General features: G+C 52.7%; 1 protein-coding gene across 3 annotated transcripts in view; it reads left to right on the top strand.

Moving 5' to 3' along the window:
• FRMD5 (FERM domain containing 5) overlaps positions 1–19,520 on the top strand; it is a 287,226-nt gene that overhangs the window by 262,095 nt on the left and 5,611 nt on the right. For all 3 annotated transcript variants that reach the window (XM_045823690.1, XM_045823692.1, XM_045823689.1), the window contains exons 7-13: positions 902–989; positions 8,894–8,982; positions 11,953–12,016; positions 12,607–12,698; positions 15,227–15,301; positions 15,865–15,933; positions 16,853–16,959. In XM_045823690.1, the coding sequence (XP_045679646.1) occupies positions 902–989; positions 8,894–8,982; positions 11,953–12,016; positions 12,607–12,698; positions 15,227–15,301; positions 15,865–15,933; positions 16,853–16,959 (584 nt within the window). The remainder of the gene's footprint in view (positions 1–901; positions 990–8,893; positions 8,983–11,952; positions 12,017–12,606; positions 12,699–15,226; positions 15,302–15,864; positions 15,934–16,852; positions 16,960–19,520) is intronic.

Here is a 19,520-nt window from a genome sequence, read left to right as displayed (position 1 = left end):
GGGGGATGGCACTGCCAAAGGCCCCTTCTTTGTATGGCTTGGTGCCAGGGCCAGTATCTTCCTTTGCTGCTCGTTCCATTTTCATAGTCACCGCCTGTGGACACACAGAGCCATAGTGGCATCTGGGGAGCTCAACACCATCTCCTGCTGGAGATCTCGTCACCTCCATTCCCGTGTTCCCTCTTGGTAAAGGAAGAGGGTTAGGCGAAGCAGCAAGATGGACAGGCCCCTTCTTCATATTTCAGTCTAGATCCGATGACAGATGAGAAACCTGTGGCCTGAGCCAGGCGACAGGTGTGATTTGTTTGCCCCTATAATATTTTAGGTCATGAAATACCACATAAAAACAGTATCTCTGATTTCTCTTTATTTGTTTGTTTGCTTATTTATTTATTTCCCCCCCAAGGGAGAAAGAGACGTGAGCACCCTTGATCTGTGGGGTGTGGCCTTGCCCGTGTGTGTGCCCATATGTGTGTTTTTTTGTGTGTCTGTGGCCTGGCTGGGGCAAGAGCAAAAGGGGAGTGAGGCAAAGGCCTGCAGCACCTGGTAGTCCTGGGCGGTCTGACTTCTCATGAAAAGTTCTGTCTCGCGGTGCTGGGCACTGCATTCCCACGGCTACAGTCTCGGGGCAGAGGAGCAGCTGCCCACACTAGATGGGGTGGCCCTCCCCAGTTTGCCACAGCCCCCTCCTGTCCCTGCTGTATTACCCTCAGTTCATGTCATTCATTACTTGCCCTGCCTCTCCCTGAAGACATCTGCATTTTTGATCCTAGGCAGGAATCTCTGCAGTTGTTCCTAGAACAGAGCAGAGAGTGTGCTCTGGAAAAAATGTGGTGTGAGCCTTATCCTGAGCACTTAATAATTTGCCCCACCTGAAATCATCTGATTTTCTTTATTCCAGTGGTCAAACACCAGCAACATCAGAGCTGAACTTTTTAAGAAAAGCGCAGACATTGGAGACATACGGAGTGGACCCTCACCCTTGTAAGGTAAGACCCCCACGGTGGGAGGCTGCACTGCCCGTGCCTCCTGTAGAGGGCAGCAGGCAGGGAGGGACCACACCCCTGCACCCTCCACCCCCCCAACAGCTGGATGATTCGCTTTTAGCGACAGATGCCAGAGAAAATGTCTAGTTTTAAAAACTGCTCTGGGTTCCATGCCTCATACTTTTATGCTGCTACCTCAATGTCAGAGGGTCTGAGGCAAAGTTGGTCTAAATAACAAATCCGAAACGGGGGCTGCAGTGTGGCAGTGGTGGGTAAATTGGTGGCAATGAAGAGAGGAGCGGTGAGGAAGCGCCCTGCCCCTCAGGGACTGATCAGAGGTGTCTCCGCGGACAGCCCACCCTTCCCTGACCCGTAATCCGGTTTCTGTCCAAGAGCGGGTTTTATTGACTGTGGCAGCGTAAGTCACTGCACGGAACTGCAGTGGAGTCACATTTAATTCCATTAGGTGCATGTGAGGGTGAGACAGGAAGCAGTCTGGCAGGCTCTGCCCAGAGAAAACGTCTATAATTACTTACATGCGTCTGGCGTTTCGGAGCTGAGCTCAGGCGGCCACAGCCACTGCGGAGAGCAGTGGAGACCCGTGGTCTTTTCCTGTTCTCTGTGGCCGTCTCCCTCCACTGCCTCCCCATATGCTACTTGCTAAGACACACCTGTCTCTGCCTCAGCTTCCCTCAGCGTTTGCCTCTGTCTTTCCACCCCTGGAGGGACCCCAGCACCACTTGTAAAACTGCTCCTCACACTGATCGGAGGGAGACAGTATCCAGTGGGAACAGAACACTGAGGGGACATCATAAGTTTCCAACAAAATTAAAGGAACAGAAACCAAGGAGCCCAGCGATGTGGGGGCAGAGCTGCGTTTCCCTTGGCCTCTTGGTGAGGCGATGGTGCTGTGCTCTTGCCCAGGATTTGGTGTCGGAACGTCACACATGCACTCTGACGACAGTCTGCATCCTGGCACTCCGAAACCCTGGGCACCTTCCTCACCCCTCAGTTCCCAAACCCCCAACACAGCCTCCTGCCAGATAACCCCTGTGTTCCGGGGGGCCAGTGCTGTCAGAGAACACACTGATGCCTATTTACACCAAAAGTTTCACACATGGATATTTAAAAATGAATTAGCAAAGCTTCGTAAATAGTGCCCTCTGCATCACAGCTGTAGTTCAGCCTGCGTTAACTGCCCCGACACTGTCAGCTGGGGAGCCCTGTAGGACGGAAGAGAGCCTGCAGCCAGAGGCCTCGGCTCCAGTCCGGGGCTCCTGCTCACTGGGGCCTTGGAAGGCTCCCCTGGGCCTCCCTGCCTCATCTGTACACAGTGGGCACTCAGTAACGGTGCCCTGCCCTGAACTGTTGACTCACTGCATGACCTTGGAGGACATGGCTGCCTAAAAATAGACACGGTCACCAGAAAGTGCCGGTGCCTCTCATTTTGACTCCAGAGCTGCCCTGTCCCTGTGAAGCCACGCAGGGTGCCCGCCTCTTCAGATGGGTCCCCGAGCAGGGCTGCCACCTGCCATCCTACAGTGGACAGTGAACCGGGCACAGCCGAGCGACCGTGGGGCTCCTGGCTCAGCCCCGACCTCGATGGCCGTGTCCTGCTCGGGCACGGGCCGAAGAGACTGCAGGAAGGAGGAAGGGACACGTGTGGCGCGCCTCCCGTGGCGGGCCCACTGGGACCCTTTCCCATTGTCTTCTCATTTAATCTTCACGCCAGCCCTGGGAGGTGGGTATCATTCTTCCTGGTTTATCAATGAGAAGATACAAGTCCCAGGAAGCCACAATTTACAGGGCCCCGAGTGGTAGAGCAAGAAGTCGAACTCGAGTCACTTCCCACTGTGTCTCTGTAAGGAACAGGAGCCCCCAGGAGACTTCCTCAGGGAGAAGGTGCGAGCAGTCAGAGCACTGGGCTTCCAGTCCCTTCTTCCTGGGCCCTGTCCTTCTCACTCACCAGGGCCACACCAGGGCCCTGCTGCAGACCCCACACGTGGCCCCTCAGCTCATCTCACTGGGTTCCGGCTCAGGATCTCCTCAGCCTTCTTCAGCAAGAACAGTTCGGGAGCATTTACTCTTGTCATTAAGTAGAGTCACTTTGGTGGTGTGCTACCAAGCATTCGCCTTAACGTTGCTACAAGGAGAGCTGGAATAAGCTGGAGCACTCGGTGTAATAAATACTGATGATTTCTATTAACAGAGAGGCAATTACTGGGCCCAGGGAATCTGGGGCACGCAGCCCTAGGGAGGACAGAAGAGGAGGAATCGTTTTGATAATTAAATGAGAGCAGAACAACACTTTGGCTGGGCTCTGTTCTCCTGGACCAATTAAGAAGCTGCTGTTCTTTCCGACCATGCCGATGGTTTCTTTCCACCCACAGTTTCCTTGTCTCTGGCTCTGGCACCAGGAAGAGGAGATCCCACCAACTCTGGGTGGGAACAGACGGGGGGCGGGGGGGCTCCGATATCTGGCTGGCTTACTATGATGCCCAAACTCAACTCCCACAGGCTGTCACGAGCTTTCTGCATCTCCCCCAGCCCCCAACTCCTGGCAGGAGCTCCAGCAGACCGAGCCTACAGCTGCTGGGCGAGGAGAGCGGAGCAAACCGCTGGCAGCCCAGCATTGCAACCCATTCCCCGGCCCCAACTCCTCTCCAACCCGAGAACCCACCATCCTGTTCCTTCCAGGGGGCCCTGGGACTCGTGGCTGCCCTGGGCTGCAGTGAGCAGGCCGTCACAGGTACCCAGCCTGTGCCCACCCTGATCATGAGTCATGAAGATGCCATTTATTGAACGGAGGTACCAAGCACTTATGTGCACTGTCTCATTTAGTCTTTTCAATAACACTGTCAAGACATTTTTGTCCTTTTAAGATAAGAACACTGAGCCTCTGGGACTGACAGACACATCCATAGTTCCTGGTACAGAGCAGACAGTTCTGGGACTTGAACCCAGAATTGTCTGTCTCACTGCTGTGCTCCTTCAGTTATCTTTCACTGTCTTCCCTCTGGAGAGATGGCATTTATTTAGGAGCAAAATGGGACCCACTGCCAATTGTGACAGAGAGAAGGCAAAGACCTACGAAACTACTGAAACCATACAAAACTTGAACGATGTAAAGTTCTGAAAAGACCAGGAGAAAACTGATTTCAGCAGGATCTAGTTTGGAGCAACCACACAAATAAAATTACAGTGGCGTTACTTTGCTCTTCAAATAGGATCATCACTTTCATAATGCAGCCACCTGGACTTCTCTCTGAATAAACCCTCCTCCCCGGCTGGACGAGTTGCCCCGACCTCAGAGAAACAGAACAGGAAGGGTCAGTGGTGACTCGCCCTCGCCCTCAGGAGGGCCCCTGTCGGCTACTTCGTTAGGCTCACTGCTGAAATGAAAACGTGACTTTCTGAGCTGCCGTGGGTGATGCCAGGCCTCTTCCAGGGCACCTCCTCCTCCTGATCTCCACCCTAGCTTCTAGGGGCCGGGTGTGAGTATATTGAAACTCGGCAATTTTCGTGATTGACTTACAGGCTCCCAGCTACGAGCTCTTTCAGGAATGGGCATGAGTGTCCAGAAGGGCGTGTGGACCCCTCTTCACTAAGGTTTTTAAAGAATAGTAGAGGCTTCGTGCACCTGGACTGTGTTAGCTTAAGGATGACCCAGAGAGGCGTAACAAGCAAGGATGCTGGGTCCCTACTCCGTCACACCCAGGACGCCCTCTGGGGAGGCAGCAGACGGAAGCCCACTTCACTGTATCTGGAGGTCCAGGCTGTGGGGACCAGGCTGGTTCCAAGAACCTGTCAGTGCTGTGATTTCCCAAAGTCCTTTTCTGGGCAGCGTGATCACCTCAGGGTGGACCGTCGATGGTGCAGGTCAAGTCTGATGGTGGGTTCCAACGGAACGTGCGAGTGACCCAGTGCAGGCCCACGCTCCTTCCGTGGAAACACCTCTGGCCATGTCCTGACCATTAGTCATTTAGGCCATCAGACAGAGGTAGTATTTTGAAGTACTATTTACTGTCCTTATTTGACAAATGAGGACACTAAAGTTCAGAGAAGATAAGTAAGTCACAGAGGAAATGAAAAACAGAGCTGGGCCCTGGCCTGGGGCCTCTGCTGGCTGGAGCACCGTCCCACACACCGAACGGCTCCCGGCTGCAGCCCACTCGGGGCGCGCACAGGGGCGGTGGACCGATGTTTCTCTCTCACATCTGCCTCTCTCCTCACCCCTCCTGTCCCTCTAAAAATCAATAAGCATATCCTCGGGTGAGGAATGGGCGGGGGGACAGAACTGGGGTCCTAAACCAAAAGAAAACACTTTCCACAAAGATGAAAAATTGAAAATTAACTTCTACATTCAACTGTAAAAGTGAACTGAATCCTTCTGACTGTTGGCGGATGTTGAGTGGAGACGGAGCTAGCCGCCGTGGCTGCAAGCCCCGAGTTTTTATTCTGCCTCCTGGGTCCATTAATAGCTCAGTCCTGTGGGTACTGATCTCATCAGGATGGGAAAGGGACAGGCCACTGTTGTCTGTGTCACTTCTCGCCCTCATTTCCCTCTTCTCGTCACATAACTTGTCCTTGCGCACACAAACCCCACAGGCAGGCTCACAGTGAGAATGGCATGTTAGATAGAAGAACCTGGGAAGGTTCCAGAGAAGGTGTCGGCGCGGCTGCCCGCTGGTGTTTTCGTGCTGGTGCAGATAACAGCTTTCCCCCTGGAATTCCAAGTCCTACGCCTCGAGTGCCGGACACTAGCAGACGTTCTGGCTGCCCTGCCCCCGTGGACACCCAGGCACCAGGGCCTTGCCGGGGCCTTCACCTGGAACAACGGTGGCATTGGGAGCAGCCTGGAGAATTGCTCCGTGAGACACTGGATTGGGATTGGTCACCGTGCTATTGTTTCTCACTGGAGTGACGTGGCATCCATCAGGGTCTGTTCCCAGCTGTTCCCTGTTCTGAGTCAGCCAGTGTGGTCAGGAGAGGCTGCTCCCCGCTAACTCCAGTGGCTGCCTTCACTGGGAGGCCAGCCCAGCAGCCCGGCCGGCAGCACCCAGCTCATGGGGGGACCTTCTCTTCCCTTTGCCGTGGCCAGAGTCCCCGGGGTGGCTCCCACAGATCTGTGTGACAGCCTCTGCCTCCTTCCCCTTCTGCCCACTTTACTTTCATTTCAATCCCCACGTGTAGCCCCCAAATCCCCTTCTTCCATGGTCCCCTAACAAGAGTGACTTCTCCCTTTCTACCCCAACTTCCCACACCCTCATTTCCCAACTAACAACATTTAAATCCATCAACTTCGGGAAAAATAGTAACATGTTAGGTTTTATCAAAATAAGATTTTGAATTAAGTTCAACAAACTAAGCTAATCAGTAGCAGCTCTAGTATCAACAACACAACCACTAAGCACACCCTAAGAGGCAGATAGCTGTATCCACCCTCATTTTACAGTGGGGAGTGTGAAACAGAAAGGGACCTGGCCGAGGTCACACAGGCAGGGAGTGGCGGAGCCAGGGCCTGGGCCCCAGCGGTCTGTCCCCGAGCCTGAGCCCGAGAGCCCGAGGCGCCGTGGGTGTGGCGCAGGTGCTCTTCAGCCCTCCCTTTGGCCACCAGGCTCAGCGGCGCAAGAGACAGAAAGGCCCTTCTCTGCCCACCCTGCTGCTGCCCTGTCTGCTCTTTCCCGGTTACCTCAGGCCATCCTCAGTCCGCTGTAGGCCTGACCCTTGGTTCCCTTCCTTCCATCCATTCTTCCTTTGAGGTCTCTGTTGTGTCAGGGAACCCTGGAAAACCCCTTCCCCGACGCGCCCCACTGTGCCTTCCATCTCATTTCTGCTCCCATATGTTCTTCCCCCACTGCAGCCACTCTGGCCCCTCTGGCGCACCCCACTGCAGGCCTGTTCCGAGAGTACAAATAAGGTCAAGTCTCGGTCTTTGGAAACCTGCAGTTTTAGGAGTCCCGTGGCTCCTGCCTGCACAGTGTGTGGAAAGCTCCCTGGCGCCCACCCTCCGTCTGAGGCAGGCTGCCTCCCTGCCCACCCCTCCCAGACGTCCTCCACCCTAAGGTCCAGCTCGTATCTCAGCTTGTATCTCTGCCAGGTTAGTGCTGGTGCCCCCCGGCAGGGACCGTGCCCTGCGCAGTGCTGGCGCTCAGGTGTTCACCACCACCAAGCACCAATGACAGGCAGGAGGGGATCCAGCCCCGTGGTTTCACCGTATCTCCATTCAGGTTATTTTTAAACAGCTTTTTGCTGTGCCCGTGGGTTGGATGACATTGTATTTGCAGCCAAGTGTCAGGGTCACTACAGACCCTGGGGACAATAATAAAAATACATTAATTGGAAATGTTTACAAAACATGATTTATTCCCTGGGCCCAGAAGCTCACACCTGTAACCCTGACTCTATGAGACAGTTTTAGGGCAAAGCTGCATTTTTTTTTCTTGAGGCAAGGCTCATGAAGCCCTTGCAGAGGCCCCACTGTTCTCAGGACGAAAGGGGCTGAAGATCTGTTCCAGGCAGTAAGTCCTGAAGGCAGGAGAGACTGGAGAGCCCGGCAGCCAGGGCCCCCGCTTGTCCACCTCGCGCCAGCTGCCTGACCCGGGCTCCGTGGCACCGTCGAAGTGATGGCCGACTACTGTCCTGCGCACGCATTTGACCGGAGTCCTGCCATGACTTTCTGGCCCGAACACACACCCTGACAGAGCAGATGCTCACCCGAGGCCCCTACTAGGGGCCCGAGAGAGCACAGCCCGGGGGCCAGGTTTCTGTGCCCCACCCCAAACTGGAAAAGACCTGGTCCTCCCGGAGCTCCTGTTCCCAGGCGAGGGGACCGTGACCTACACCTTCCCCTGCACCTGTTTGCTCAGCAGAGCCTCAAGCCTGGTGTTTACAGACGGATGGTGGCAAGTGACCAGGGGGCCTCTTTGTCGGTTAAGGCACCGGCAGGGCTGGTGACGGCCGCTTCACGTGCCAGCTGCTGCTTTCCTTCAGCTGAGCTTCCCAGAGGGAGCCGCCATATTCCCACTCCCTCTCTCTCCTCCTCATAGCAGTTTTTTGGGGATGTAATTCACATATCATAAAATCCACCCTTTTTACAACTATGCAGTCCAGTGGTTTTTAGTATATTCACAGAGTTATGCAAACATCACCACCATCTAATTTTAGGACATTTTATCACCCCCAAAAAAGAAACCCTACACCCCCTAGCTGCCACTCCCCACCTCCCCTTCCCCACAGCTCCTGGCAACCAGGAGCTTTTTGTCTCAGTGGATTTGCTTATTCTGGACATTTCATTCAAATGGAATCATACGACTTGTGATCTTTTTGGGAACTGGCTTCTTCCATCACCGTGTTTGCAAAGGTGGTAGCGCGTGTCAGCACTTCACCCCTTTTTACTGCTGAACGTTATTCCGTTGCGCTTTCATTTATCAGTTGATGGACACTGGGATTATTTCCACTTTTTGGCTGTTATGAATAATTAATCCTACTCTAAACATTCATGTACAAGTTTCCTTGTGAACATACGTTTTCAGTTCTCTTGGGTATAGCCCAGGAGTGGAATTGCTGGGTCATAAGGTAAACTTTATGCTTAACAATTTGAAGGATTTCCAAACTGCTTTCCAACGTGACTGCGCCTCTTTCCAGCCCCACCAGCGATGTGTGAGGGTTTGCCCTTCTCTTCGGAGGTCCACACAGCCTTCCAAGGTTGGTAATTCTAATCGACAGCTTACAGTTATGGGCACCGAGGCTCAGGGAAGGTAAGTAACTTGCCTTTTACTTCCAAAGGCCGTGCTCTTCCTCCGTGACCTCCTGCCAGGACCAGGTATTAACCGATGAGCAACTGTTTCTCACCCTGTCTCCTCCGTCCCTGGACCCCCCTGATGAGAAGTCTTTCTGTGTTGCAGGATGTGTCAGGAAATGCTGCATTTCTCGCCTTCACACCTTTTGGGTTTGTTGTTCTTCAAGGAAACAAGAGGGTCCACTTCATTAAATGGTGAATATCTTCATTTCCAAGGCAGGCTTTTCATACCTCACTAACTGGGGAGGGCTGTGGTTCCCATGTCCTTTGTCTGTGATTGGGCAGTTCCGGTTCTGAGCCCTCTCCCAAGCCTTGCATCCGCAGTGCTAACTGATGAAGGTAGTGGTCTCTTCTGGGGATCCTATTCTTCCACAGGGGTGTTCCTGAGAGCCAACAGCCTCTCCAGAGGAAGAAAGGGTGTGGAGGGTGGATTTCCAGGTATGATGAGAGGCTTAGGGCTAGAGCCAATGTTAGAGACGCCAAGTTCCCACAAGGACTGAGACTTTGGGACGGTTCCCTGCTGAGAGCCATAGCACCTGCAGGGGACTTACTCCCTCACCCACTGTCCTAACACAGGAGGGACTCACAGGGTCCCCTGGGGAGACAGACGTTACCCTGCTGCCCTGGCAAACACCCTCCTCAGGCCAACCCACACCGTGGGCACTGCCTGCAAGAGCACAGGTGCTGCTCTGTCTCCCATCCCCACTTTTTCCTCCCTCTCCCACTCCCGTTGCTAGCAGGCAGGAGACACTGCCTCAGCTGAAGCCACTCTGAACTGTCCGTTTGGGGTCTGTCCTGCTGCATGCCTCTGGGAGCCGATGCAGTGCAGACTCTGGCTTGTTGATGGACATTTGATTGCCCTGGAAACCCTTTTTCTGGCCTGTGCAAACATCTGTGAGCCTCATCAAAACATGTTGCATATTCTACCAAGCCCCTGTGATTTCTGTTCCTTTTTGGGCCTTAGACTGCCAAGTCTAAGCCGGCCAACTCCTCCAATGGGCTTGGACAAGTGGCTTTCCTTGGTCCAGAAGAGCCAATGGGAATCTGGAGATGGAGCTGCTTCCTGGTGAGCTTTCTGCTGAGGGTACTGCAGGGCATCAGTGCTCCCACATCCTCTTTGGCTCCCATACTGACCTTAGAGACAGACCCCACCTTTCCACCCTCACTGCTCCTGTGAAGACGGGCAACACGATGATAACCAAGTGCTAGTGACATTGATCTCAGACACAACCCAGCACAAGTCGGCCGACTCACTGTGCTCTCTGGGTAAAGATGGTGAAGATTCGGGGTCTTCTGTCCAACAAAATACTTTTCAAGAAAAGACAATGAGGACCTGGCTGGTGTAGCTCAGTGGATTGAGCGCAGGCCTGCGAACCAAAGTATCGCCCATTTGATTCCCAGTCAGGGCACATGCCTGGGTTGCGGGCCATATCCCCAGTATGGGGTGTGCTAGAGGCAACCACACATTGATGTTTCACTTCCTTTCTCCCTCCCTTCCCCATTTCTCTAAAATTAAAAAAAAAAAAAGACAATGAGCAACATCAGGCCACCACTCTCCCAGTGAGGAGCGCTTGCTGCCTAGATTCATTTGGGTTGTCTGGTGTCCCTTAGCCCAGCACCTGGGCCACACTCTGACCTGGGCCACACTTGAACAGAGTAGCTGCTTCCTGAGGTAGGACACACCTGTTACAGGGACCTGCAGTTCCCAAAGTGTCCCTACGCCCCTCCCAGAAGTCAGGATGTTCGCCTGGCTCCCCCGGACCCCCATCCTCTCCTGTCTGCAGGAAGTCTCCTCTTCACAATGTCTCCGCCTTCATAGGTGTCAGCCCAATCTCACTTCCAATAGAAAACTCTTACTTCCCTGTCTTTCTTGCTGAAGCCTAGACGATCTGTGTGCTCATTTATATATTAACTGATTGATACGTATTTTGTGTGCGAGAGAGATCGAGTGACTGATTAGCCGGGAGCCAAACAGGGAGGGACTGCACTGTGTCTTGTATTAGCTCAGAAATGGTGGTCAGAGCTGTGAACTCTCATTCTGACACAACCGTGATTTCCAGGGAATGTGACCCTCCTCTGTCCCCTCAGTTCAGTCCAGTAGTAAACCGGATACGCATGGTTCTCACTACCTTTCAGCTACTTCCTAGGATATTGAGGAAATCTCCCTAAAAATTGCAAAGAGGAAGAAGCCAAGTAGAGGCAGATGTGCGCGGTCAGACTCCATGGTGCCAGCGGGCAGAATGATGAGGACCTCGCCCCCTGAGAGGCTGGAGGGCTGTCGGCTCCAAAGGGCAGCCGTGTCAGGCAAATGGAGGGAAGAGTGACCAGTGCTGAGGCCTAGTTCTCTGGCTCTCAGGGACATCCACCCATGACCCTGGTCATTTTTCCACTTTGTAAATGTAACCAAGGCTGCAAGCAGTATGTGGAGGTGAGGTCTAAGCCGCGCCATGTACAGTAACCATGTCACTTCTTCTGATTTGTGTCTGTCCCACGGGTGATATACCCCAGTATCCTGTTTGCCTCTTTTACTGCAGCCATTCACTGGGCTGGTGGCTTCAAGGATTTTTCTACAAAAACCCCTAAGCCCCTTTCCTGGTCAGTACGCTGCATGACTGTTCCATGTAATCTGTTCTCTCTCTTTGGTATGTTGTTCCGCCCCCTCCCTGAGATCGTTTGACATGTGTCTGCATTAAACCGCATTTTCCATCCAGTGGCACAGTCACCTGAAAGACTCAACTCCCTCAGAACCTGGTTGCATTGTTTTTCATTATTTGCTGTATCTTGAACTTTGGCCTCATCAGCTACTGTGGCATCTTATGTTTGATAGTCCCATCCGGATAATGCACCTGTGTTATGAACCAAGTCCTGAAATGGCCCGGGACCGCTCTACCTAGACTCACTTCCCATGCCAATGCTTCCCTTGACAGCCACTATGAGTGAGCCTGAACTCCTCCTCTCACCCAATTATTAGAGTTTGATTGAGCAGAAAACTGTGGATTGAACTGTTCCAACACTGCGCTGCTGTCTTGTTTTAGTTCTGATTTTGGCTAAAACTGTGTCTGTGCCTGGAGCCCCTGCCAGTCGGGGTGGGCTGTGCATCTACAAGACTTGGCGGTGAACAAGCAGCCCACAGCAAAGTGACTGGCACTCTCTTTGTGCTTCTAGGAATGAAGTGACCAAGCTGAAATTTGAAGGGAAGACTTTCTATTTATACGTAAGTCAAAAAGAGGTGAGTGCTGGCTTCCTTCTTTTCAGGAGGGCTGGGGTACTGGGATGGTTCCCGAGGCCAGGGCTGAACCAACATGCTCCATCCAGGTAGAGCTGAGCCATCTGCATGCTAAGCAAAGACCAAGGTCAAGATCCGGAGGTGCGGGAGAGGTGGCTAGGAGCTGGAACATAGGGCTTCCTTAGGGATGCCAATGACACCCAGAGGTTCCATGCCTCCAGGAAATGCAATCAAAGTAAGATTATTTTGCTTCCATATGGAAATTCCAAGATAATAAATAGAAAAAAAAAACATTTTAGATATGAGAACCACTTTCTCTGGTGAGGACTCTTGGTTCAATTTGTGCCAGCTGAGACTGACTCTGATTGGCCCTGCCAGGTGTGAACTCATGCGCACAACTGAGCCCCGTACCAGCGGGTCCTGCGGGCCTTCTCTTCCGACTAGCCGGCGGCCAGGCAGCCCCTCCCCTTCCCCGTCCGCAGCCTGTGCGTGTCGTGGGAGCCCTCAGACAGCTCAGGGCTCAGGGTCCTGGCCTACTTCACCCTCCACTTCTGCGTCCACACTCAGCTGTTTCTATGTGGGATTTTTTGTAGGAAAAGAAAATTATTCTCACATATTTTGCTCCAACTCCAGAAGCCTGCAAGCACCTCTGGAAATGTGGAATTGAGAACCAAGCCTTCTACAAGTGAGTGGACATTTGGCATGGGGACTGTCACTCGCAGAGCCAAAGTCATAAAAGCTACTTTTAGAGCAGTGACGGGTAGGAAACTTGGAGAAATGAGATATGAGGTGACAGGGCTGGGCTTCCTTGTAAAACTCAGACCCCGTTTTGGGTGGGTGTCTGTGTGCACCCCGTGGAGGGACAGAACTGACTGGGTCTGGAAACATGTCTCTATAGAGCTGCTCAAGGGGACTGCCTTGTGACGTCCTGGGACCGCCCTCAGTGGCAAACCAGTCCCGGGTTCCCAGAGCAAGTCTTGGGCCAGAAGAAGCCCGTGGGTGCCTGACTCAAACCAAACTGGCCCCGCGGAGCCAGTCCGAGCCCTAGGACAGCTCGGAACACGACAGGTCCATGAAAGAGCAGGCGCAGCCCAGAACAGTTCCCTAAGCCTTAGAAAGACCCCGGGGCCCACTCCCCAGTGGGTGAGCCGGTGCTAGGCTGGCATTGGTCCAGCCCCTCCGGGAACCTCGCAGCCAGAGGTGTTGCCAAATGACAGGCCAAGTGCCCAGGAGCCTGGGATGGGGCGGCTGGAGGGGGGCAAGGACTTGTCTCGTATTAAGAAGCCTACTTCGAGCCAAAAACAACTTTATTTACCATAGAATTTTGTAAAGTGTTTGAGAATTTTGTGCTCAGTTTTCTTTGCTTAAGAAAGTGGTCATAAGAGCATTAGGGAGCAAAGAAGGAGCCCATTGAGAAACTGGAGAGATGCCAGATAAAGTGCATTTGGCTAAAACCCTTGGTCTTGTTTTTAGAATGCAATGATTTATGATTTAACAAGCTGTACCTTAATGAGGACAACATAAGACAAAAGTGTGTGGTGTGTTCCGCCCAATAGGCCATAGTTCTCCCTCCAGTAACCTGAAGGATCCTGGAGAGAGCAGACTTGTTTGCTACCCACGCGGCCTGCTCTGGGATGCTGACCAGCAGAACTGGACTCCTCCCTCTTACTGGGGACACTGCCCCGGAAGTTGTTTCTGGGTCAGGCTTTCTGAACTGCTTCCAACTTTCTATGCATTTGATATGGAATCAGGATGAACTGAGCGGGTGGCCTGAATGCTAACTTGAGTGACCTTCATTCCTCTCATGAAAGAGAAGACACTTGGAAAAGACTTCTCCTTTTGCGTGGTCAGATTCCCCTCCCGTTCAGTCCCTGGCTGTCCCAGGAAAGCCAGGAAAGCATTTCAGCACCATTTCTGGAGGCCTTCATTTCTCTGTCACGGGACCAGAACTGTGCTTCTGCACCTGTGACCGAGCTCAGTTTCTGAGTCTTTCCAATCATTAATAGACCTTCACACCCACCCAGCCCTGCCAACACCCACGGTGGAAACCAAGGTCCCTTTGCAGCTTCCCATTAACCATTTAATGTTCTAGTTAAGTGCTCAAAGTCTCTAGCCTGGGTCAGATCCCCAGTTGTGCCAAGTCTCTAGCAGCAGCAGCTGAGCCTCTCTCATTCGCAGATTCCTGACTCTGGCCCAGTGCTCTGAGGGGAGCCAGGTCAGACCCACGAATGTGCTTGGGCAGGAAGGCAAGCAGGCTGAGCCTCACAGAGCCCTGAGATAGGTGAGGGTGGTGACTCTCAGGAACTGCTGTTCATGGATTGTGAGGACAGTTCCCTCAATATTTACTGCCCACTCCTAGCAAAGGCTTCAGACCTAGATGGGTTCCAGGCTGCAGTAGAAGCAGGGCATCCAGGGCATGCTGTGGGCCAAGTTGGCTCTTGGGATACTTCACTCTGGGCAGCTCTGCCCAAACTTGCTTTTCAAAGTGGGATCAGAGAAGTCACCCGAAAGGGTATTTTATTCCAGTGTCCCTGACCTTCCATCGTCTCCACATCAGCTGTCTCTACAGCCTTGAGAGTGATGTTAAAGGCATTCTGGGGATGGCAGCATGGTTCCAAGTTCAAATAAGTGATGAAACTTTCATTAAAGTTAAGCTAGCTTCTTCATGTCAGGACTTCTCAGGGCCTGTAACATGGTAATGCACTCGAGGACCCTCCCAGGAGATGGCATAGGAAAGCAGCCCCACTCTCTTCTCCATCCTCATCACCGAGACATGGACACAAAGCATTAGATGCTAGGACTGGAAAGGACTCCTGAGGTCGAATAGTCCCAGCCTGTTATTCTATAGATAAGAAGACTAAGGCTGAGAGAGAGAGAGAAGCCCAAGGTCACACCGCTGCAATTCAGTGGGAGGCATTTGTTACTCCCCCAGACCATCACCCCTAACTTTTTCCTCTCAGTCTCCTTGGTCAACCCCATGAAGCACCCTGGGGAAGCCCTCACTCCCCTGACAGGAGAGTGGGCCTCAGCATGCCTGTCCCTGACACTGAGGCCGTGAGCACAGCCCTCAGATCCTGCAGGAGAGTCAGAGACCAGCCCAGCTGTGAAGGGCCTTTTCCTGAGGGCTTTCTTTGGAAAGAGCTGGGCAGGCGCTGCGGCAGCCTGAGAGACTGCTGCGGGCCATCTCTCACACTGGACTTTGTCTTGCTGCAGGCTGGAGAAGTCAAGCCAAGTCCGCACAGTGTCCAGCAGCAATTTATTTTTTAAAGGGAGCCGGTTCCGATACAGGTAAATAGTGACAGTAAGTAACCATTGTGGACCTATTCTCAGACCCTTCTCTCCAGGACAGTGGCTCAGCGGTCCTTACCCTGGAAAACAAAGAAACTGGGAACCTCCAGAAAAACCTGAGGTTTCCACCAAATTCTGTCTCCTAACCCTCTGACCATTTCTCTCCTTCCCTGTGGCTGGGTCTATAGGGTTTTCAGTGAGTGCCTTCTCCTCCTGCCCTTACAACAGCCACACAATAGGACTGTGACAGTAGTTATTTTCATGTCTGTGTAAAGATTTTTTTTGTGATATTTTGGAACATGCTGGACAATGAGAAACCATTCATAAATGAGAATGGAAGATCCCAAAGACTCCAGAGATAAAGAGCTCTCTAAGATCAGCTGTCAGGGCATGTTAAAACTCTTTACCCCAGCAAGCAAGCCTTTCACGGTGGCCTAAACCGTGGGAACGGGCAGGCCAGAGAGGCCACTTCGCAGTTCAGCCAGAGCAATCTAAGATCTTAGAGAGGAGCCCGTTCTGGAACCCTGTCTCATTTCCTCCTTGTTTTATTACACTACTTACAGTGGCCGAGTTGCAAAGGAAGTGATGGAGTCAAGTGCCAAGATCAAACGGGAGCCACCGGAAATCCACAGGTAGGCTGCCAGGGGCTTCCCCCAAAAGCAGTTCGAGCATAGGTTCCGGAACCTCAAAAGAGCCAGCAGTTTGAGTGATGTGAAGATTCTGGCCACAATGGCTCCCAAAAGGCGGAAGGAGAACAGGGCAGGAGAGGTGAAGAATCTCATCTCAGCTAAAGGGGTGGGAAGCCGTCTGACCCTGGAATCCCTGAGCCTGGGAGGAGAGGGAGGGAAGGCCGGCCGATACAGGCAGCACAGACAATGCATCAGACCCAGGAGCCACCTTCCCGGGTGATTCTCGCCTGTCCTCCCAAGTCCTGAGATTGCTTATACACCGTGGAGGACATTCCAGGCAGCAGGATTTCTTTGGCTGTGCAATCAGTTCATTACAGAAAGCCAGGGACAGCCCCATAGCCCTCTCACACTACGTGTAAACTAGTTTTGAGATCCATGCTTCATGCATAATTATAAATCATGTATTCCTAGAAGTCCATCTCCTAGACCCCGAAGAGACCCAGAAAGAATGTGATTGGCCAAGAGAGTTAGGGTTTGCCCGCCAGCCTGACCTCTGGGAACGGGAGCATCACCACCAGCCACCTCTGCTGGAGGTCAGGGGAGGCTGCCATATCCATCTTCAGGCACATTTTTGGGAGCACGGATTATCCTGGGACACTACTCCCTGACCCTCCTCCAGAGACCAGTGGCACTGTGGCCACACTCCAGGAAGGTTTGGGTGGGTCAGGGGTGAGAGAAGTGGACAAGTTTACAGCAGGGTCTCTGAGCAGGATCCAGGGACTAAAGACAAAAAGCAGGTATTAAAGATCTTTTAGAACACAAAAGACTTAATACAGCCAGGCAGTTCTAGTAGCTACTCGTCAACTCTGAATCCTGACCACAGCTCTCTGCACACTGAGCTAACAGTGTTCTTTAACCTCAGGGCTGGGATGGTTCCCAGCCGCAGCTGTCCCTCCATAACCCATGGGCCAAGGCTGAGCAGCGTCCCCAGGACCCGCAGAAGAGCTGTTCACATCTCCATCATGGAAGGTAAGCATGAGCTCTGGAGATGACCACAGGTTTCTCTGAGTCGTGACCTAGACCAGTTCCATTCAGGGACCTTGAGAAGTGGTGCATTTGCATTAGAGACAGCAGCAAGTTGCTCCAGTGGATGGGAATGAAGCTGGGTGTCAGGCGATGGGGGACCCCCTCCAGCCCTGCTGAGCTGCAGTCCAAGAGCGGGTGGTGGATCTGAAAGTGCTTGGGGAAAGTGTATGTGGGATCTCCCAGGTTCCATGTAGTTCCGAAACGGCTTCCCATCGAGAGGCTTTTCATTTGTTTTCCAGATCTGACCAACCTCCACAGCTTAAATTATCAGGGTAGCTGAGGCAGTTAACCAAAATATAAACTCTCGGTTCTGAAGCATTCCAATAACTGCTACCACCTTTACTTCAGTTGTAGAAATCTGCCCTCTTGCTATCGAACTCTTTAATGTTGTCTTAGGAAACCCAGTCTGTCCATCTCTCCCAACCCTGCCCTCCCTTCGGAGTACATGGAGGTGGGAAGAGAGGCAAAGTCTGTGTATAGTGGGAACTAGATGTCCCAGCAGCCTGAGGTTAACACCTCTCCAGTCTCAGGTACTTAACACTGTCAGGAGACTGGGAATGGTGTCCTCCTGCCATTGCCACTGACCCGGTTTGCCCTGAAGCCTGGATACAGGTGCAAAATTATTTTCATTCCCGATGATGATGATGGTCTGTAGGACCTCAGAATATCTTAAGCAGCAGGATTATTTCAAACCCGTATCTGTCTTGGAGGCTGGGGAGGAAAGGCCCTTTGTCCTTTCTGAGTGAATGCCGCTTATTAATGAAAATGGAAAACTACTCCGGTTAGGAAGGATCTGCTCCATGGGAGGATCTCCGGTTTGTGTTTAGGGTTTTATGACGTGTCACTACCTGCGCCTCGCCTGTGTGTGGTTCTCTAGGGCTGAGAACCCTCGCTGGGCAACCACCATCGAGTGCCTCACTTACTGTCTTTGTTGTTCCACTTGTAAAAAGGGGACATCTTCCCTGACATTGGTGGCAGGGAAGCTGGTGTGCGCAATACTTTAAAGAGATTAAAGCACGTACTGGGCAGGCAGCAAGCACAGCGCAGACAGGCCTGGTCAGGAAGTCCGAGGTGAGATTTAAATCAGAGCTCTGCCATGTATTTGCTGGAGCAGGTAGCTTAACCTTTCTAAGCCTGTTGCCCCCGCTGTAGAGGGGGTGTGAATTTGGAAGGGCACCGTGTAAACTACCAAGTATAATCACCACGCAAGGGATGGAACTGCAGAGGCCTGACCATCATCAGGCAGCATCCTGGCTCACCCTCCCGTAGACTGAGCAGGAGACCTGAGTGCGGCTTTCCCTGTCCCTCTTCTTTTGGGGTGTTCATCTCAGGAGAGTGGAATGATTTTCTCCTTCTTTTCTGAGGAAACATAACTGTGCGTCCCTCTTCCCATCCACCCTGAGGCTGAAGGCACCAGGTTCATCCCAGCAAAGGATGAGACACAGTCCATTTCCAGCCCCAGTGCCAGTTCCTCACACTTCAAAGCCACTCAGTCCAAAGCCTAAAGTCTTCATAGCTTCACACCCTGGATTTCCTGAGACAACCTTCATTCCCCCTACCCCCGGGGATTGTCCCCTTCCCTTCTCTCCCAGAGGTCTAGGGCCTTATACGGAAGGGCCTCAGGGAAACAGCTACAGGCTGGGTAAGCATTACTTTTTATGGCTCTAAGTGCCTCTGACTGAATCCAGGCCCCTGATAACATGGTCCTCTCAGAGCTGCTCCTTCCCTGCAGCTCAGCCCGCCCTGAGGCTCATGGAGCCCAGGCTCGCTCCAGCACGGGAGACACCGTGAAGGCGCTGCCATAGCATGGGAGCAGCAGCAATCCTCTGTCCCTAGCTGGTTTTCCGTCCTTTCCCTGAGTCTCCCTGCCTGGCTGATTTCCATGAAGAGATCAGCTGATTTCCACTGAAGAAGTATCTGCTTTCCTGGGCTACCATGGGGAAGAGTCTGATTAAGATTCACACCAGAGTCCGAGTTCAGCTCCGTTTGACTAATCACTGCCTTCGACCCCTGAGTGTGCGCATCCTGAGGATGGGGCCCCGGCTCCAGGGTAGGCTCCTGACCACTGTGCCCCCCAGCCCCCTGGGAGCCACCTCTGGGCAACGCAATCAGCTGGAGCACCTCCCAGGTAAAAATGACACTCTGTTTTGCTGTGCCACTCGCCCAGGTCCCACGCACGGCACCCATCCCATCCCCTCAGAATGACAGGTTTGATAAGGGGTGAGGCAGGTGGTGGTTCACAGTGAAACCTGAAGTTCTGTATGGGACTAACTGCTGAGGGAACAGAAGACTAACATTTACAGAGTAATTGTGTTTCTCAGCAACTACTAAAAATGCATACATACCCACTATTTGTTTACTGAGAACACCAGCAATTCAGTCTAATGTGGCTTCTGGTGTCCCCCCGATTTTCTCTGATATCACAGCCTTTGCCTCTCTCCTTCCCCAGCTTAGGGCTAAACTGCAGGCCAAGCTAAGCTTGCGTGGAAGTGGCTTCTGGCGGT

Source organism: Phyllostomus hastatus, unplaced genomic scaffold, assembly GCF_019186645.2.
Source record: "Phyllostomus hastatus isolate PE091 unplaced genomic scaffold, TTU_PhHast_1.1 phas_scaffold_501, whole genome shotgun sequence".
Classification (NCBI taxonomy): Eukaryota; Metazoa; Chordata; class Mammalia; order Chiroptera; family Phyllostomidae; genus Phyllostomus; species Phyllostomus hastatus.
Note: the sequence above shows the minus strand (reverse complement) of the source record. Positions and strands in the feature narration are given on the sequence as shown.